The 21,051-nt window shown below is 30.1% G+C and overlaps 3 protein-coding genes and 1 pseudogene across 4 annotated transcripts in view; 2 read left to right on the top strand and 2 right to left on the bottom strand.

Moving 5' to 3' along the window:
• On the top strand, window positions 1-6,738 carry LOC135125278 (serendipity locus protein alpha-like). The gene is made up of 7 exons (XM_064050722.1): window positions 1-157; window positions 205-384; window positions 432-1,038; window positions 1,084-1,283; window positions 1,338-1,875; window positions 1,936-2,031; window positions 6,558-6,738. Exons 1-7 carry the CDS (start codon window positions 32-34, stop codon window positions 6,620-6,622), a joined length of 1,812 nt encoding a protein of 603 aa, XP_063906792.1. The 5' UTR covers window positions 1-31; the 3' UTR covers window positions 6,623-6,738.
• LOC135124839 (uncharacterized) lies at window positions 6,644-7,954 on the bottom strand. The gene is made up of 3 exons (XM_064050062.1): window positions 7,456-7,954; window positions 7,108-7,407; window positions 6,644-7,054 (listed from the first exon to the last, which is right to left on the bottom strand). Exons 2-3 carry the CDS (start codon window positions 7,258-7,260, stop codon window positions 6,644-6,646), a joined length of 564 nt encoding a protein of 187 aa, XP_063906132.1. The 5' UTR covers window positions 7,261-7,407; window positions 7,456-7,954.
• LOC135124840 (serendipity locus protein alpha-like) lies at window positions 7,496-12,435 on the top strand (annotated as a pseudogene).
• The window catches only part of LOC135125279 (uncharacterized), a 21,453-nt gene continuing 12,718 nt past the window's right edge, over window positions 12,317-21,051 (bottom strand). The window contains exons 4-6 of one of the 2 annotated variants that reach the window (XM_064050723.1): window positions 13,154-13,513; window positions 12,805-13,104; window positions 12,317-12,751 (exon numbers count right to left, since the gene is read on the bottom strand). In XM_064050723.1, the coding sequence (XP_063906793.1) occupies window positions 12,341-12,751; window positions 12,805-13,104; window positions 13,154-13,513 (1,071 nt within the window). In that variant the 3' untranslated portion in view covers window positions 12,317-12,340. The remainder of the gene's footprint in view (window positions 12,752-12,804; window positions 13,105-13,153; window positions 13,514-21,051) is intronic. The other variant, XM_064050724.1, reaches the window with a different exon arrangement.

Here is a 21,051-nt window from a genome sequence, read left to right on the forward strand (position 1 = left end):
ATGACTGTCACATTCAAAACAAACCGAAACAATGGTACTTTCGAAGCCTCAAAATGTACAAAACGACCTACAAAGTGGATTTTCGTCGTGTCAGAACTACATACACACCCTTTTGAATGTAACTTTCAACAGAAATGACCTTTTGGACTGGTTTCAAGTAAGTCAGAAAATACAAAATCGCCATGACTTAAATTTGTTTTTAAGGGGTTGTGCAGTTATTTGACCACGATTATCGGCCTCATAGGCATGTACTACAAGCAAACAAGGGATAAGGCAGCCCCCACACAGAACACAATACTTTTATACCTCACTCAAGTCCTTACATCTTTGTCACTCCTGATTAACACTTTCGTACTTGAAGAAGAGATTGGGCTTGTCTTAACTGTAAGTCTGTCGTTTTAACTATGTTTTACGTAACTTTGTCATTTTAGGAAGCCCGTAAATGTGTCGTAAAACAAATTAGTTGTTGTTTAGAGTCCATTGAAGTCTCCCTTAGTTGTACCCCAGCTGTCACTGACCCCTCCGGCAACTTCGTCAAGTGGATGGACACCGCTTTAGAACGCGTGTCCGAAATCACCCTCCACAACGGTAAAACCAAAGCCCTAGAAACCTACACCGAAACCCGCCAAATCTTCGAAGAAGTCCTCTCCCACGCCATGTCCATCGCTCAAGTCTCCCTCCCCCAAGACAGCAAAATCATCCGCGGCAGCTGCCAGACCGTCCTCAACACCCTCGCCTCCCTGCAAACCGAACTCGACAACCCCACCACCAACCCATCCATGGTCCATCTATTCGTGGACGCCTGCAGCCACAAGCTCTGTCACCTCGAAAAAAAAGTCAACACGGCCGTGCTCAAACTGTGCCTTAAAACATTCTCTCAATTCACGGCCCCCTTGGAAAAAATACGCAACTTTTGTTTCGACGGGGAGAAGGGGGTGGGGGACGAGTTGGACTCCCTGGTGGCGGACTTTGACCTGCACGTGGACCGCATTATGCAGATTGGGTTGTTCGCGGTTTCGTGTTCTAGCGACTGCGCACGTAAGTGGTGGCCAGGTTAGCATTCGTGGTGATTGCGGTTTTCAGGTGGGGTGAAAATCAGGAGCTGTTTGGCGAGTTTGGAGGCGCTCGAGAGCGAGTTGGTGCCGAGTTTGACGGCGGTTTTGTTGGAAAAGTCGCCGCATAATCGGAATTGTGCAGAGATTTTGATGAGACATTGGCTGGATCAAGCGGTGGCTTTGCAGAAATTGATTTTTTTGATTATTGATCCGTTCGCCTTCTCACAAGTATGATTTTCATTTTTATCATTATTTTTTATTATTATTATTATTATTAATCAGGTGATATATGAAGAGGCGGCCGAAATTGTTGACGTTTTGTCCAGCACTATTAGGAAAAGCAGTATGATTGAGCAGAGAGACGTCGTTTCCCTCCTTGTCGTGACAAAAGTGTTACAATCGTTCTTAAGCCAATCCCAAAGCGAGTTCAGCGACAATGAGGCAAACAAAGTCAAAACAAAACTCAAAGATTACAACGAAGTTCTCGAGGAAGTGGAAACCGCCTCAAAGTTGCTACTTTCGGGCGACAACAACGACCCCGAAAACTCCAAACGGGTTTTAAAACGTTGTAAAATACTTTTGATTGTTTTGAAGCGCATTTGGGTTTGTTTCGCCGACGATGTTTTCGAAAAAAATAAAAGTCAAGTCGTGGAAAAGCCGGTTTTGGAACTTCCGTCGATTGACAGCTTGCAGCTACAACCAACGGGGAATCCCTTCCTCGACCATATAATCAATCGAGGGAAACAAATTCTGCAAGAGCGCAGCGTTTTGTATCGGACTCCGATTAAAAAAAAAACTGGGTCGGCTAAGGCTATGAAAAGTATGGGGTTTTTGATACTGGTTGGTTTTTATTTTTTGTTTCACTTGCTCCCGCTTCCAGGTCAACAAATTCCACTGTCTAAACTCGTCCATTTGCGTAAACTGAGTTTCGTTAACATAACCTCGAATGAACCAAGTCTCGACCTGCAAATCACCGGTGAGTATTTACCACATGCGTTCATTTTCGCAATCGTGTCGACCAATCACAGCATGGCACATCGGCGCCAAATTCAAACTGGCACAAATTCGAAAATTGTTTTCGTCGTGTTTATTTATATTGTATTAGCATTTTTGACAATTTTTATCGGAATTTTGGGCCGTGAACTAATTTCACATATTAATTATTCTTCAAGTTTGAAGTTTAATATTTTCAAAAATTTGTTACCAAATTTTTTTCGAGATCTTCAGAGCCTTTACGTCATTTTTCGATCACCCTGTATCTACAAATTGAAATGTGGAAAAATGAAAAATCGAGAAACAGATGAATGGAAAAATTGTGAAATCGAGCAACTGAGATATCGAAAAATTTAACAAAAAATTTGGAAAACGAAAAATTGAAATCGAAAAATCGCAAAACGAAATTTGAAATATCGAAAGATAAAAAGTCGACAGTCAAAAAATCGAAAAATTGAGAAAATCGAAAAATTAAACAATCTAAAAATTGAAAATTAAAATTGAAAAATCGGAAAATTGAAGTAACAAAAAATTAAAATTGAAAAACTGGAAAATTGAAGATACGAAAAATTATAAATTGCAAAAGAGAGAAACTTAAAGATCGAAAAATGGAAAAAACAAATTGTAAAATTGAAAAATGAAGAAACTAAAAACTGAAAAATCGGAAAATTGAAGAAACTGAAAAATGAAAAAATTGAAAAATCAAAGAAACAAAAAATCAAGAAATTAAGAAATCGAGAAACTGTCACATCGGAAAATTCAAGAAACGAAAAATAGAAACATCACAAAAATTGAAAAATCGGAAAATCGAAGAAACAAAAAATTAGGAAATCGAAAAATCAAGATACAGCAAAATCGGAAAATTGAAGCAACAAAAAATCAAGAAACTGAAGAGTTTAAGAAATGGAAAATTAATGATCAAAAAACTTAAAATCAAAAATTTAAAAATCCGAAAATTGAAGAAACGAAAAATTGAAAAGAGAAAAATTAGAAATTCAGGAGTCTACGAATTGGAGAAACCAAAAATTGAACGAACGAAACATTGTAAAATTTAAAAATTGAAAGAACAAACAATTAAAAATGGAGAAACTAAAAAACCGAAAAATGGAAAAAACGACAAATTGTAAAATTGAAAAATGGAGAAACTAAAAAAATTGGAAAGTAGAGGAATCGAAAAGCTGAGGAAACTAAAAACTGAAAAATCAGAAAGTTGGAGAATCGAATAAACTGTAAAATCGAAAAATTGAAGAAACGAAAAACTGAAAAATCGAAAAATTCTAAACCTGAAAAATGAAGAAATTAAAAACGAAAAATTGGGCAATCGAAAAACTGAAGAAACTAAAAATTGAAAAATTAAAAATCAAGAAACTGAAAAATCGAAGAAAAAATCGAAAAGAAATTGAGAAAATGAGAAACTGTAAAATCGGAAAATTGAACAAACGAAAAATTGTCAAACTGAAAAATGAAGAAATTAAAAAATGGAAAATTGAATCGAAAAACTGAAGGAACTAAAAATTGAAAAATCAAAAAAACTGAAAAATAAAAAATAGAAAAGAAGAAATCGAGAAATAGAGAACTTTCTTCTATTTCTCAATTTCTTCTTACACTTGTAAAATCGGAAAATTGAAAAACCGGAAAGTTGAAAAATCAAAAATTAAAAATGAGCAATGGAAAAACTGAAGAAACTAAAAATTGAAAAATAAAAAACCTGAAAAATCGAAAAATTGAAGAAACGAAAAATTGTAAAACTGAAAAATGAAGAAATTAAAAAATTGGAAAATCAAAAAAACTGAAAAATGAAAAAAAATCGTAAAGAAGAAATTGAGAAATAGAGAAACTGTAGAATCGGAAAATTGAAGAAACGAAAAATTGATAAATCAAAAAGAAGAAATTGAGGAACTGAAAAACTGAAGAAACTAAAAATTGGAAAACAAAAAACCAGAAAAATCGAAAAATTGAAGAAACGAACCATTGTAAAATTGAAAAATCGCGGAACTGTAGAACTAGAAAATTGAAGAAGTGAAAAATTGAAAAATCAAAAGTCAAAAAACTGAAAAATAGGAAAATCGAAGACAAAAAATTGTAAAATCGAAAAATTAAAAATTGGGAGAAATCCAAAAATCAAGACACTGAAATATAGAAAAACTGAAGAAATGAAAAATTGGAAAATTGAAGAATGAAAAATTGGATAACTAAAAATGAAGAAACAAAAATTGAGGAATCGAAAAACAAAAAACCAAAAATTGAAAAATCGGAAAATCGAAAAACTGAAGAAACGAAAAAATAAATAAAAATTTGAAATTGAGAAATCAAAAAATTGAGAAATCAGCATTGTAAATCTGAGAAATGGAGAAATTTAAATATTGAAAAATTAAAAATCAAAAATTTTAAAAATCGGACAATTGAAGAAACCAAAAATTGAAAACCAAAAAATTGAAACAACGAAAAGTTGTAAAACTGAAAAATGAAGAAACTAAAAACTGAAAAATTCAGGAATCGAAAAACTGAAGAAACTAAAAATTGAAAAATCGGAAAGTTGAAGAAACGAAAAATTGAATAATCAAAAAAACTGATAAATCGTAGAAGAAATTGTAAAACCGAGAAACTGTTAAATCGGAAAATTGAAGAAACGAAAAGTTGAAAAATAAAAAAACGAAAAATCGAAGAAACAAAAAATTGGGAAATCTAAAAATCAAGAAACAAAAATTAAAGTCAAAAAATTGATGAAACCAAAAATTGTAAAATCGAAAAATTTTAAATTGGGAAATCCAAAAATCAAGACACTGAACATCGAAAAACTGAAGAAACGGAAAAATCGAGAAACGAAAATCGGAAAATTGAAGAAATTAAAAATTGCAAAACTAAAAAATGAAAAAGCTAACAAATTGAGGAATCGAAAAATTGAAAAATCGATAAGAAACTCAAAAATGAAGAAACTAAAAAATCGAAAAATTGGGCAATCGAAAAACTGAAGAAACTAAAAATTGAAAACTAAAAAACCTGAAAAATCGGAAAATCGAAGGAACAAAAAATTGGGAAATCGAAAAATCGAGAAACTAAAAAATCTAAAAATTGAAGAAAGCAAAAATTATAAGACTGAAAAATGAAGAAACTGATGAAAAATCGAAAAATTGAAACGAAAAATTGTTAAACTGAAAAGTCGGAAAATTGAAAAAAAAATGGAAAAATTGAAGAAACAAAAATTTAAAGTGGTAAAACTGAAAAATGAAACTAAAATTGAAAAATGAAGAATCTAAAAACTGAAAAATGGAAGGGAAAAAATCGAAAAGAAATTGAAAAATCGCGGAACTGTAAAATTAGAAAATTGAAGAAACGAAAAATTGAAAAATCAAAAAGACTGAAAAATCAGAAAATCGAAGGAACAAAATATTGGGAAATCTAAAAATTAAGAAACTGAAAAATTGAAGAAACAAAAATTAAAGTCAGAAAATTGATGTAATCAAAAATTGTAAAATCGAAAAATTTAAAATTGGGAAATCATGACACTGAACATCGAAAAACTGAAGAAACGGAAAAATCGAGAAACAAAAATCGGAAAATTGAAGAAATGAAAAATTGCAAAACTAAAAAATGAAGAAACAAAAAAATCGAGAAACTGCAGAAACTAAAAATTGCAAAGTCGGAAATGAAAAATTGAAAAATCAAAAGTAAAAAAAACGAAAAATAAAGGAAAAATCTGAAATTGAGAAATCAAAAAATTAAAGAAAGAAGCATTGTAAAATTGAAAAATTGAGAAATGGGGAAATTTTGATATCGAAAAATTGAAAAATTAAAAAGTAAGAAACTTAAAAATCAAAAATTTTAAAAATCGGAAAATTGAAGAAACCAAAAATTGAACACAACGAAAAATTGTGAAACAGAAAAATTGAAAGAACGAACAATTAAAAATCGAGAAACTAAAAAATCGATAAATTGAGGAATCGAAAAACTGAAGAAACTAAAAATTGAAAAAGTAAAAATTGAGAAGCTGAAAAATTAAAAAACCGAAAAATGGCAAATAAAAAAAAAATAGTTTGTCGAAAACGCCGAAAAATTGAAATATTGAAAAACTAGAAACATGAAAAATTGAACTCATATTTAAAAATTGTAATATCGAAAAATCGATAAACTGAAGTCAAAAAACTGGTAAAAAAAAATTTTAACGATTGAAAATTTCCCACTCGAAAAGTCGAAAAATTACAAATCGAGTAACTAAAAAGTTAAAAAGGAAAACACGAAAAATTAATTATTTAAAAATTGAAAAATCGAAAAAATTAAATATCCAAAAATTTAATAACTGTAAAATCGAGAAGCTGGAAATCGAAAAATTAAAGTCAAATTCATAATCGAAAAATTCAAAAGTTGATATCAATCACGTGAAAAATTTAAAATTTTAAAATTGTACGACGAGTGCTAATTAAAACCATAAATAAACACGATGAAAGTAACAATTTTCGAATTTTCGCAAATTTAAATCCATTGTATGCTCTAATAAGGCCCACTTCGCAGACATCCTCAACGAAATGACAACCCTATCAACATCGCTCAAACCCAACACCACCAAAACCATCTAAGAAAGAAAACAATTTAATAAGTTACAAATTGTACCACAGCAACGTATGATCCTGACACTGTTCATAAGTTTTACATTTTCGTTTAAATACTAGCAGTAATAAAGAAGTTTTCCCAACGGTGACACCATTTTCACTATAACCACAATCCCGCTTGTACTCGTTCATTTTCTTCCGAACCTTGGACTCTTCAGCCGGCAGTTCAAAAACCTCGTCGATTGTCAAACCGGGCCTTCTCTCCCTCGGCGAAATCCGCCTCCTCGTCCGCAACAAATCGCACTTAATATGGGCGAAATTCGCGTCCCTTTTCTCCGAAACCGTCACACATTTCGGGGCTTGGTTGAAGACGGCCATCGCGTCGCCGAAGTAGTCGCAAAACGAGTCGTAGATGGCCGAGTTTAGTAGGCTCTCTTGACAGAGAATGTGGTATGATTCCTAAAAAGGTAACGAAAATAATAATTCGGTGAAGATGGTGACAGCCGGCGTACCAATATGGAATAAATAAAAGGCAACTCGCCTTTTTCGGTTCTGCTTAAGAACAGAGCTAGGTTTGGTAGAACGATGCTTTGGATGGCGTCGAAGCCCAGACTGTTGGCTATGGGTAACACAGGAAGGGCGTAATTCTCGAACACTTGGTCCATCTTTTGCAAAATTTTTAAAACGACGAACTGTTTTAAGGGGTCTCGGACACACAACAAAGCGAGAGTGTTGCATATAGGCTTAAGCACTTCGCTATTAGTCGTTGACTTAAGTAGCCTTTGCAGAATTAACCTCACCAGTAACTTAAGCTACAACACAGTGTAAATATATACATATATATTTAAAAAAATAAGTACCTGTTTTTGTGAAACGTTTATCCTACAAGTCGCACTATTTTCTAACGTCGCGATTAAATCTAAAGCTCGTAGCGTCAAGCTCTGTCACCTCGAAAAAAAGTCAACACGGCTGTGCTCAAACTGTGCTTTAAAACTTTGACGCAATTCACGGCCCCCTTGGAAAAAATACGCGACTTTTGTTTCGAGGGGGAGAAGGGGGTGGGGGACGAGTTGGACTCCCTGGTGGCGGACCTGCACGTGGACCGCATTATGCAGATTGGGTTGTTTGCGGTTTCGTATTCTAGCGACTGCGCAGGTAAGTGGTGACGAGGTTAGCATTCGTGGTGATTGCGGTTTTCAGGTGGGGTGAAAATCAGGAGCTGTTTGGCGAGTTTGGAGGCGCTCGAGAGCGAGTTAGTGCAAAGTTTGACGGCGGTTTTGTTGGAAAAGTCGCCGCATAATCGGAATTGTGCGGAGATTTTGATGAGACATTGGCTGGATCAGGCGGTGGCTTTGCAGAAATTGATTTTTTTGATTATTGATCCGTTCGCCTTCTCACAAGTATGATTTTCATTTTTATCATAATTTTTTATTATTATTATTATTAATCAGGTGATATATGAAGAAGCGACCGAAATTGTTGACGTTTTGTCCAACACTATTAGGAAAAGCAGTGTGATTGAGCAGAGAGACGTCGGTTCCCTCCTTGTCGTGACAAAAGTGTTACAATCGTTCTTAAGCCAATCCCAAAGCGAGTTTAGCGACAATGAGGCAAACAAAGTCAAAACAAAACTCAAAGATTACAACGAAGTTCTCGAGGAAGTGGAAACCGCCTCAAAGTTGCTACTTTCGGGCGACAACAACGACCTCGAAAACTCCAAGCGGGTTTTAAAACGTTGTAAAATCCTTTTGATTGTTTTGAAGCGCATTTGGGTTTGTTTCGCCGACGATGTTTTCGAAAAAAATAAAAGTCAAGTCGTGGAAAAGCCGGTTTTGGAACTTCCGTCGATTGACAGCTTGCAGCTACAACCAACGGGGAAACCCTTCCTCGACCATATAATCAATCGAGGGAAACAAATTCTGCAAGAGCGCAGCGTTTTGTATCGGACTCCGATTAAAAAAAAAACTGGGTCGGCTAAGGCTATGAAAAGTATGGGGTTTTTGATGCTTGGTTTGTTTTTATTTTTCGTTTCATTTGCTACCGCTTCCAGGTCACCAAATTCCACTGTCTAAACTCGTCCATTTGCGTAAACTGAGTTTCGTTAACATAACCTCGAATGAACCAAGTCTCGACCTGCAAATCACCGGTGAGTATTTACCACATGCGTTCATTTTCGCAATCGTGTCGACCAATCACAGCATGGCGCATTGGCGCCAAATTCAAACTGGCGCATATTCGAATATTGTTTTCGACGTGTTTATTTATGTTGTATTAATGATTTGTTAGAATACGATCCACAACGTCGATTTCCACTGTTGATAGATGTCATTTTTCACAATTTTTATCGGAATTTCGGACGGTTAGGGATTTTTTGAACAATTTTTTTCGAGATCTTCAGAGCCTTTACGTCATTTTTGGATCACCCTGTATCGACAAATTGAAAAGTGGAAAAATGAAAAATCGAGAAACAGAAGAATGAAAAAATTGTGAAATCGAAAAACTGAAAAATTAAAAATCGAGAAACTGAGATATCGAAAAATTGAAATCGAAAAATCGCAAAGCGAAATTTGAAATATCGAAAGATAAAAACTCTACAAACAACGAAACGAAACGAAAAATTATAAAATCTGAAAATTAAAAGAACAATTAAAAATCGAAAAATGGAAAAACGACATATTGTAAAATTAAAAAATAAAGAAACTGAAAAATCAAGATACTGAAAAATCGGAAAATTGAAGTAACAAAAAACTGTAAAATCGAAAAATTGGAAAATTGAAGATTCGAAAAATTATAAATTGAAAAATAGAGAAAGTTAAAGATCAAAAAAGTGAAAAGAGAAAAAACAAATTGTGAAATTGAAAAATGAAGAAATTAAAAACTGAAAAATCGGAAAATTGAAGAAACGAAAAATAGAAACATCACAAAAATTGAAAAATCGGAAAATCGAAAAAACCAAAAATTAGGAAATCGAAAAATCAAGATGCAGCAAAATCGAAAAATTGAAGCAACAAAAAACTGTAAAATCGAAAAATTGTTAAATTAAAAATCAAGAAACTGAAAAATTTGAGACATGGAAAATTAATGATCAAAAACCTTAAAATCAAAAATTTAAAAATCCGAAAATTGGAGAAACCAAAAATTGAACGAACGAAACATTGTAAAATCTAAAAATTGAAAGAACAAACAATTAAAAATCGAGAAACTAAAAAAATTGGAATGTAGAGGAATCGAAAAACTGAGGAAACTAAAAACTGAAAAATCAGAAAGTTGGAGAATCGAAAAATTGAAAAATCAAAAAAACTGTAAAATCGGGAAATTGAAGAAACGAAAAATTGAAAAATCGGAAAGTTGAAACGAAAAGTTAAAAAATCAAAAATTAAAAAACCGAAAAATCGAAAAATTCCAAACCTGAAAAGAAAGAAATTAAAAAACGAAAAAATGGGCAATCGAAGAAACGAGAAATTGAAAAATTAAAAATCAAGAAACTGAAAAATCAAAAAAAAATCGAAAAGAAATGAGAAACTGTAAAATCGGAAAATTGAACAAACGAAAAATTGCCAAACTGAAATATGAAGAAATTAAAAAATTGGAAAATTGAATCGAAAAACTGAAGGAACTAAAAATTGAAAAATCAGAAAGTTGAAGAAATAAAAAATTGAAAAATTGAGCGATTTGAAAACTGAAGAAACTAAAAATTGAAAAATAAAAAACCTGAAAAATCGAAAAATTGAAGAAACGAAAAATTGTAAAACTGAAAAATGAAGAAACTAAAAACTCGGAAAATTGAAAAATCAAAAAACTGAAAAATTGAAGAAACAAAAATTTAAAGTCAGAAAATTGAAGAAACGAAAAATTGTAAAACTGAAAAATGAAGAAACTAAAAACTGAAAAATCGGAATATTGAAAAATAAAAAAACTGAAAAATTGAAGAAACAAAAATTTAAAGTTAGAAAATTGAAGAAACGAAAAATTGTAAAACTGAAAAATGAAACTAAAAACTAAAAAATGAAGAAACTAAAAGCTGGAAAATCGAAAGGAAAAAAATCGAAAACAAATTGAAAAATCAAAAGTCAAAACTGAAAAATCGGAAAATCGAAGACAAAAAATTGTAAAATCGAAAAATTAAAAATTGGAAAATCAAGAGACTGAAATATCGAAAAACTGAAGGAATGAGAAAATGTAAAATTGAAGAATGAAAAATTGGAAAACTAAAAAATGAAGAAACAAAAAAATTGAGGAATCGAAAAACTGAAGAAACTAAAAATTGAAAAATCAGAAAATCGCAGAAACAAAATATTGGGAAATCGAAAAACTGAAGAAATTAAAAATTAGAAAATCGAAGACACTGAAAAATAAAAAAATTGAAGAAACGAAAAAATAAATAAAAATTTGGAATTGAGAAATCAAAAAATTGAGAAATGAGCATTGTAAAATTGAGAAATGGAGAAATTTAAATATTGAAAAATTAAAAATCAAAAATTTTAAAAATCGGACAATTGAAGAAACCAAAAATTGAACACCAAAAAATTGAAACAACGAAAAATTGTAAAACTGAAAAAATTGAAAAATTCAGGAATCGAAAAACTGAAGAAACTAAAAATTGGAAAATCGGAAAGTTGAAGAAACGGAAAAATTGAAAAAAATGATAAATCATAGAAAAAATTGAAAAGAAATGGAAAAACCGAGAAACTGTTAAATCGGAAAATAAAAAAACGAAAAATCTAAGAAACAAAAATTAAAGTCTGAAAATTGATGAAACCAAAAATTGTAAAATCGAAAAACTTAAAATTGGGAAATCCAAAAATCAAAACACTGAACATCGAAAAACTGAAGAAACGGAAAAATCGAGAAACGAAAATCGGAAAATTGAAGAAATGAAAAATTGAAAAAACTAAAAATTGCAAAGTCTGAAACGAAAAATTGAAAAATCAAAAAATTGACGAAACGAAAAAATAAAGGGAAAATATGAAATTGAGAAATTAAAAAATTAAAGGAAGAAGCATTATAAAATTGAAAAATTAAAAACCAAGAAACTTAAAAATCGAGAAACTGAAAAATTGATAAATTGAGGAATCGAAAAATTAAAAAATAGATAAATTGAGGAACTAAAAAATCTAAAAAGTGAAAAAAAAACGAAAAATGGCAAATAAAAAAACAGTTTCTCCAAAAAGCCGAAAAATTGAAATATTGAAAAACTAGAAACATGAAAAATTTAACTCATATTTAAAAATTGTAATATCGAAAAATTGAAGAAACGATCAATCGAAAAATCGATAATCTGAAGTCAAAAAACTGGTAAAAAAAAATTTAACGATGGAAAATTCCCCACTTGAAAAATCGAAAAATTACAAATCGAGTAACTAAAAAGTAAAAAAGGAAAACACGAAAAATTAATTATTTAAAAATTGAAAAATCGAAAAAATTAATTATCCAAAAATTTAATAACTGTAAAATCGCGAAGCTGCAAATCGAAAAATTAAAAAGTCAAATTCATAATCGAAAAATTCAAAAGTTGATATCAATCACGTGAAAAATTTAAAATTTTAAAATTGTACGATGAGTGCTAATTAAAACCATAAATAAACACGATGAAAGTAACAATTTTCGAATTTTCGCAAATTTAAATCCAATGTATGCTCTAATAACGCCCACTTCGCAGACATCCTCAACGAAATGACAACCCTATCAACATCGCTCAAACCCAACACCACCAAAACCATCTAAGAAAGAAAACAATTTAATAAGTTACAAATTGTACCACAGCAACGTATGATCCTGACACTGTTCATAAGTTTTACATTTTCGTTTAAATACTGGCAGTAATAAAGAAGTTTTCCCAACGGTGACACCATTTTCACTATAACCACAATCCCGCTTGTGCTCGTTCATTTTCTTCCGAACCTTGGACTCTTCAGCCGGCAGTTCGAAAACCTCGTCGATTGTCAAACCGGGCCGTTTCTCCCTCGGCGAAATCCGCCTCCTCGTCCGCAACAAATCGCACTTAATATGGGCGAAATTCGCGTCCTTTTTCTCCGAAACCGTCACACATTTCGGGGCTTGGTTGAAAACGGCCATCGCGTCGCCGAAGTAGTCGCAAAACGAGTCGTAGATGGCCGAGTTGAGTAGGCTCTCTTGACAGAGAATGTGGTACGATTCCTAAAAAGGTAACGAAAATAATAATTCGGTGAAGATGGTGACAGCCGGCGTACCAATATGGAATAAATAAAAGGCAACTCGCCTTTTTCGGTTCTGCTCAAGAACAGAGCTAGGTTTGGTAGAACGATGCTTTGGATGGCGTCGGAGCCCAAACTGTTGGCTATGGATAAAACAGGAAGAGCGTAATTCTCGAACACTTGGTCCATTTTTTGCAAAATTTTTAAAACGACGAACTGTTTTAAGGGGTCTCGGACACACAACAAAGCGAGAGTGTTGCATATAGGCTTAAGCACTTCGCTATTAGTCGTTGACTTAAGTAGCCTTTGCAGAATTAACCTCACCAGTAACTTAAGCTACAACACAGTGTAAATATATACATACATACAAAACAAAAATAGGTACCTGTTTTTCTGAAACGTTTATCCTACAAGTCGGACTATTTTCTAACGTCGCGATTAAATCTAAAGCTCGTAGCGTCAAACAGTCGTAAGTGATGTCCTTCGACAGCAGGATGTACCCGAAGTTGTAGAACCATTCGATAATAGGACCTATTCGACAATTTTCGCCTATATTAATTAAAGCCATTCGTCTGACGGAGATATCGTTGCTGACTATCATTTGACACATCGTGGTGAAGTAGGTTTTGAGAGGTTTGCCGATTTCTTTGTACTCGGGGATCCACGTGGTCGTTAAAATGGGCTCGGCGTATTGGCGGTAGACATTCTCCTGTTCCGCCATCTCCACCAAATTGACTATCTTATCCTGTAAAAACGCACTGAATGAGTTGGTGTCGTTTCCGGCGAAACCGAAAATTTATACGCAATATCGTGGATCTTACATGCACGATCGAAAGAGTTTTTTCTTACATGTCTAATTCCTGAGCGTAAGCTCAATTTTTTAATTTCATAAAATAAGATACTCTTGTATTATCTGTATTAAAATAAAGATATGTATTACTTTAACTGATACGGATTATCTCTAAAAAATAAAATTGGTCAAATCAAATTTTTTTATATGACAATTTATTCGTTTTTACCTTTTATTTAAACTGAAAATTCAAAGATTGAGAATTTTCAATTCCTCGATTTTCCAATTTCTATTTTTTCCAATTTTTGAAATTTGTCAATTTTGCATTTTTTGGATTTTCGATTTTTGCACTTTTTCGATCTTTAAGTTTCTCAGCTTTCTGTTAATTTTCAATTTTTCGTTTCTGCAGTTTTTCAAGTTCTTGATTTCCAATTTTTAGATTTTTCGAAGTTATCACTTTATTAAAAAAAATTGAAATTGAGGAACTGAGAAATCAAGAAACTGAAATTGGGGAATCAAAAAATTGAAGAAGTCAAAAATTGAACAAACAAAAAACTGAAAAAATAAATTCAAAAACAAAAAATTAGAAAGAAAAATGAAGAAACCGAAAAAATCAATAAATTGAGAAACTGAAACGCGAAAAATTGAAAAATGACGAAACTGAAACGTCGAAAAATTGAGGAGTCAAAAAATTGAAATAAAAAACTGAACAAACGAAACATTGTAAAATCGAAAAATTGAAAAATGAAGAAATCAAAAAATTGAAAAATCAGAACATTGAAGAAACGAAAAATTGCAAAACTGAAAAATTAGACCTGAGAAATCGCAAAATTGAAGAAACCAAAAATTGAACAAAGGAAAAATTGGAAATCAAGAAAATTAAAAATAAAAAATTTGAGGAATCGAAAAACTTTAGAAAGGAAAAATTGGAAATTTAAAAATCAAGAAGACGGAAAATCAAAAAACTGAAAAATCGGAAAATTGAAGAAACGAAAAATTGTAACACCGAAAAATTAAAAAGAAAAAAATCAGAAGTTGAGAAAGTAAAAGTCGAAAAATTGTGGAATCGAAAAATTGAAGAAACAAAAAACTGAATAAACGAAACATTGTAAAATCGAAAAACTGAAGAAATGAAAAATCAAAAAATTTAAAATCAAGAAACTAAGAAATCAAGAAATTGAAAAATACGACAATTGTAGAAACGAAAAATTGTAAAACTGAACAATTAGAAATTGAGAAATCGAAAAATCAAGAAACTGAAAGTCAAAAATTGAGGAATCGAAAAATTGAAGAAACCAAAAATTGAACAAAGGAAAAATTGGATCTCAAGAAACTTAAAAATAAAAAATTTTAGGAATCGAAAAACTTAAGAAACGAAAAATTGGAAATTTAAAAATCAAGAAGACGGAAAATCAAAAAACTGAAAAATCGGAAAATTGAAGAAACGAAAAATTGTAACACCGAAAAATTAAAAAGAAAAAGATCAGAAGTTGAGAAAGTAAAAGTCGAAAAATTGTGGAATCGAAAGATTGAAGAAACAAAAAACTGAATAAACGAAACATTGTAAAATCGAAATACTGAAGAAATGAAAAATCAAAGAATTTAAAAAAATCAAGAAACTAAGAAATCAAGAAATTGAAAAATACGACAATTGAAAAAACGAAAAATTGTAAAACTGAACAATTAGAATTTGAGAAATTGAAAAATCAAGAAACTGAAAGTCAAAAATTGAGGAATCGAAAAATTGAAGAAACCAAAAATTGAACAAAGGAAAAATTGGAAATCAAGAAACTTAAAAATAAAAAATTTGAGGAATCGAAAAACTGAAGAAACGAAAAATTGGATAATTAAAAATCAAGAAGACGGAAAATAAAAAACTGAAAAATTGGAAAATTGAAGAAACGAAAAATTGTAACACCGAAAAATTAAAAAGAAAAAAATCAGAAGTTGAGAAAGTAAAGTCGAAAAATTGTGGAATCGAAAAATTGAAGAAACAAAAAACTGAATAAACGAAACATTGTAAAATCGAAATTCTGAAGAAATGAAAAATCAAAAAATTTAAAAAAATCAAGAAACTAAGAAATCAAGAAATTGAAAAATACGACAATTGAAAAAACGAAAAATTGTAAAACTGAACCATTAGAATTTGAGAAATCGAAAAATCAAGAAACTGAAAGTCAAAAATTGAGGAATCGAAAAATTGAAGAAACCAAAAATTGAACAAAGGAAAAATTGGAAATCAAGAAACTTAAAAATAAAAAATTTGAGGAATCGAAAAACTGAAAAAATGAAAAATTGGAAAATTAAAAATCAAGAAGACGGAAAATAAAAAAACTGAAAAATTGGAAAATTGAAGAAACGAAAAATTGTAACACCGAAAAATTAAAAAGAAAAAAATCAGAAGTTGAGAAAGTAAAAGTCGAAAAATTGTGGAATCCAAAAATTGAAGAAACAAAAAACTGAATAAACGAAACATTGTAAAATCGAAAAACTGAAGAAATGAAAAATCAAAAAATTTAAAATCAAGAAACCAAGAAATCAAGAAATTGAAAAATACGACAATTGAAGAAACGAAAAATTGTAAAACTGAACAATTAGAAATTGAGAAATCGAAAAATCAAGAAACTGAAAGTCAAAAATTGAGGAATCGAAAAATTGAAGAAACCAAAAATTGAACAAAGGAAAAATTGGATCTCAAGAAACTTAAAAATAAAAAATTTGAGGAATCGAAAAACTTAAGAAACGAAAAATTGGACATTTAAAAATCAAGAAGACGGAAAATCAAAAAACTGAAAAATCGGAAAATTGAAGAAACGAAAAATTGTAACACCGAAAAATTAAAAAGAAAAAAATCAGAAGTTGAGAAAGTAAAAGTCGAAAAATTGTGGAATCGAAAAATTGAAGAAACAAAAAACTGAATAAACGAAACACTGTAAAATCTAAAAACTGAAGAAATGAAGAATCAAAAAATTTAAAATCAAGAAACTAAGAAATCAAGAAATTGAAAAATACGACAATTGAAGAAACGAAAAATTGTAAAACTGAACAATTAGAAATTGAGAAATCGAAAAATCAAGAAACTGAAAGTCAAAAATTGAGGAATCGAAAAATTGAAGAAACCAAAAATTGAACAAAGGAAAAATTGGATCTCAAGAAACTTAAAAATAAAAAATTTGAGGAATCGAAAAACTTAAGAAACGAAAAATTGGAAATTTAAAAATCAAGAAGACGGAAAATCAAAAAACTGAAAAATCGGAAAATTGAAGAAACGAAAAATTGTAACACCGAAAAATTAAAAAGAAAAAGATCAGAAGTTGAGAAACTAAAAGTCGAAAAATTGTGGAATCGAAAAATTGAAGAAACAAAAAACTGAATAAACGAAACATTGTAAAACCGAAAAACTGAAGAAATGAAAAATCAAAAAATTTAAAATCAAAAAACTAAGAAATCAAGAAATTGAAAAATACGACAATTGAAAAAACGAAAAATTGTAAAACTGAACAATTAGAAATTGAGAAATCGAAAAATCAAGAATCTGAAAGTCAAAAATTGAGGAATCGAAAAATTGAAGAAACCAAAAATTGAACAAAGGAAAAAATTGGAAATCAAGAAACTTAAAAATAAAAAATTTGAGGAATCGAAAAACTGAAGAAACGAAAAATTGGAAAATTAAAAATCAAGAAGACGGAAAATAAAAAAACTGAAAAATTGGAAAATTGAAGAAACGAAAAATTGTAACACCGAAAAATTAAAAGGAAAAAAATCAGAAGTTGAGAAAGTAAAAGTCGAAAAATTGTGGAATCGAAAAATTGAAGAAACAAAAAACTGAATAAACGAAACATTGTAAAATCGAAAAACTGAAGAAGTGAAAAATTAAAAAAATCAAAATCAAGAAACTAAGAAATCAAGAAATTGAAAAAGACGACAATTGAAAAAACGAAAAATTGTAAAACTGAACAATTAGAAATTGAGAAATCGAAAAATCAAGAAACTGAAAGTCAAAAATTGAGGAATCGAAAAATTGAAGAAACCAAAGATTGAACAAAGGAAAAATTGGAAATCAAGAAACTTAAAAATAAAAAATTTGAGGAATCGAAAAACTGAAGAAACGAAAAATTGGAAAATTAAAAATCAAGAAGACGGAATATAAAAAAACTGAGAAATTGGAAAATTGAAGAAACGAAAAATTGTAACACCGAAAAATTAAAAAGAAAAAAATCAGAAGTTGAGAAAGTAAAAGTCGAAAAATTGTGGAATCGAAAAATTGAAGAAACAAAAAACTGAATAAACGAAACATTGTAAAATCGAAAAACTGAAGAAGTGAAAAATTAAAAAATTTAAAAAAATCAAGAAACTAAGAAATCAAGAAATTGAAAAATACGACAAATGAAAAAACGAAAAATTGTAAAACTGAACAATTTGAATTTGAGAAATCGAAAAATCAAGAAACTGAAAGTCAAAAATTGAGGAATCGAAAAATTGAAGAAACCAAAAATTGAACAAAGGAAAAATTGGAAATCAAGAAACTTAAAAATAAAAAAATTGAGGAATCGAAAAACTTAAGAAACGAAAAATTGGAAATTTAAAAATCAAGAAGACGGAAAATAAAAAAACTGAAAAATTGGAAAATTGAAGAAACGAAAAATTGTAACACCGAAAAATTAAAAAGAAAAAAATCAGAAGTTGAGAAAGTAAAGTCGAAAAATTGTGGAATCGAAAAATTGAAGAAACAAAAAACTGAATAAACGAAACATTGTAAAATCGAAATTCTGAAGAAATGGAAAATCAAAAAATTTAAAAAAATCAAGAAACTAAGAAATCAAGAAATTGAAAAAGACGACAATTGAAAAAACGAAAAATTGTAAAACTGAACAATTAGAATTTGAGAAATCGAAAAATCAAGAAACTGAAAGTCAAAAATTGAGGAATCGAAAAATTGAAGAAACCAAAAATTGAACAAAGGAAAAATTGTAAATCAAGAAACTGAAAACTTGAAAACTGAAAAACCCAAAAAATGATATTGTAGAATTGGAAAACGAAGAAACTTAAAAATAAAAAATTTGAGGAATCGAAAAACTGAAGAAACGAGAAATTGGAAAATTAATTAAAAATCAAGAAGATGAAAAATCAAAAACTGAAAAATGGGATAATTGAAAAAACGAAAAATTGTAAAGTCTCAAAATTAAAAATTGATAAATCGAAAAAAAAACAAGAAACTGAAAAATAAAAATTGAAGAATCAAAAAATTGAAGAAACCAAAAATTGTACAAAGGAAGAACTGTGAAATCGAGAAATTAAAAAATCGAAAAAACGACATTGTAAAATTGGAAAATGAAAAAATGAATCGAAAAACAGAAGAAACTGAAAGTCGAAAAATTGAAGAACTCAAAAATTAAAAAAAACATTCGAAACACGAAAAATTAAAAAGAAAAACTGAAAAAGGACGAAACTGAAGTCGAAAAATTGAAAAATGAAAAAACTGAAAAATTGAAAAATTAAGAAACGAGAAATCAAAAAATTTAAAATCAAGAAACTGAAAAATCAAGAAACGAAAAATTGGAAAAACGAAAAATTAAATGAAGAAACGAAAAATTGTAAAATTAAAAAATTAGAAATTGAGAAATTGGAAAAATCAAGAAACGGAAAGTCAAAATTTGAGGAGTCGAAAAATCGAAGAAACCAAAAATTGTACAAAGGAAGAATTAACTGTGAAATCGAGAAATTGAAAAGACGACATTGTAAAATTGGAAAATGAAGAAAACATAAAATCAAAAAATTGAGGAATCGAAAAACTGAAGAAACGAGAAATTGAAAAATTAAACAAGAAGATGAAAAATTACAAAACTCAAAGTCGAAAAATTGAAGAATCGAAAAAGTGGACAAACGAACCATTGTAAAATAGAAAAATTGAAAAATGAAATTGAAAAATAGAAAAATTAAAGAATCGAAAAACTGAAGAAACGAAAAATCAAAAAATTTATAATCAAGAAACTGAAAAATCTAGAAGTAAAAAATCGAAAAACTGAAGAAACAAAAAATTATGAAACCGAAAAATTAAAAAGAAAAAAATTAGAAATTGAGAAACTAAAAGTCCAAAAATTTTGGAATCGAAAAATTGAAGACGCCAAAAATTGAACAAACAAAAAATTGAAAAAACATCGTGAAAACGAAAAATTAGAAAGAAAAACTGAAAAATGAAGAGACTGAAAAGTGGAAAAATTGAGGAATCGATAAACTGAAGAAACTAAAAATCAAACAATTTAAAGTCAAGAAACTGAAAAATAGAAAAATTAAGGAATCCAAAAATTGAAGAAACGAAAAATCAAAAAATGTAAAATCAAGAAACAGAAAAAATAAGAAATTGAAAAATCAGAAAGTTATAGAAACGAAGAATTGAAGAAATCAAAAATTGTAAATTCGAAAAATTAAAAAATCGAAAAATTGTAAAATGAAGAAACCGGAAAAGCGGAAAATCGCAGAAAAAGAAAATGTAACGTCGTTTCTTTAATTTTTCAAGTTCGTGATTTCCAATTTTTAGATTTTTCAAAGTATTCATTTTGTACTTCTCCGTTTTTTCATTTTTGATTTTTAACTTCAATTTCAACTTGCAATGTTTCCATTTTTTTATTCTAAAAGTAAAAAATCAAAAAATTGCAAACCAAAGAAATGAAGAAACGAAAAATTGAAACAATGAAAAACTAAAAATCTAAAAAATTAATTAATCGAAAAATTGGAAAATCGAAAAATCATAGAATCGTCAAAATCGTAAAGTCGAAAAACTGAAGACATGAAAAATCTAAAAAGTTGGTAATTGGAAAAACCAAAAATTAAAAAATGAAAACACCTAATCCCCTTCCACCAATCTTTCTTTAATTAAATAAAATAAATCGACGCACAAACCTCCCCACGTCACCCCCAATAAAAAATCCTAATCAAAATTATCGCTAATAAATTACTTCCACCTAATCGAACAACACAACCTTTAATCAAACCACTTAATCCACTCACAGTATTGACATGTCCCCCACAAAGTGCGCCCACATTTTATTTTTTATAACCAACGCACTCTGCGACCACTTAGCCCTAGAACCATCCCTTCCAAACCCGGCAGCCACCGAAACCCTCTTCAAAATTCTCAAAATCTACACAAAATTCAACCTGAACGTGCACGTAGAGAACCTCACCGAACGCATCGCGAACCGTTTTTTATCCCAACATTACACCCAAGTCACCATATACAATTACGACACCCTCGAAAACGAAAAATTCGTTAGACCCGCAGCCCTCCAGTGCCTACACATCGCGATCTTCACCAATCCGTTGCGCTTCGCGCGTTATTTGACCAATCCCGACAACGTCTTTTCGAGCGACGTCATCATGTTCCTTACGAACGACTTGACATTGCGGGTTTTGCGAAAAAACTACTCAAGTTTACCGAATTTGAGCAAGTCGGGGCGGGTTGTTGTGATTAATGTTGAAGTAGGAGTCACTAT

This window comes from Zophobas morio, unplaced genomic scaffold (assembly GCF_036711695.1).
Source record: "Zophobas morio isolate AGI-343-1 ecotype UQ-CSIRO unplaced genomic scaffold, CSIRO_AGI_Zmor_V1 ptg000008l, whole genome shotgun sequence".
NCBI lineage: Eukaryota > Metazoa > Arthropoda > Insecta > Coleoptera > Tenebrionidae > Zophobas > Zophobas morio.

Excerpts from the sequence above, each read along its gene's own strand:
- LOC135125278 (XM_064050722.1), top strand. The coding sequence starts at position 32 with ATGGTACTTTCGAAGCCTCAAAATGTACAAAACGACCTACAAAGTGGA. Across the intron at positions 385-431 it reads AGATTGGGCTTGTCTTAACT|GAAGCCCGTAAATGTGTCGT; the intron begins GTAAGTCTGTCG and ends TTGTCATTTTAG. Across the intron at positions 2,032-6,557 it reads TCTCGACCTGCAAATCACCG|ACATCCTCAACGAAATGACA; the intron begins GTGAGTATTTAC and ends CCCACTTCGCAG.
- LOC135124839 (XM_064050062.1), bottom strand. The coding sequence starts at position 7,260 with ATGGACCAAGTGTTCGAGAATTACGCCCTTCCTGTGTTACCCATAGCC. Across the intron at positions 7,055-7,107 it reads CTTTTATTTATTCCATATTG|GAATCATACCACATTCTCTG; the intron begins GTACGCCGGCTG and ends TTACCTTTTTAG.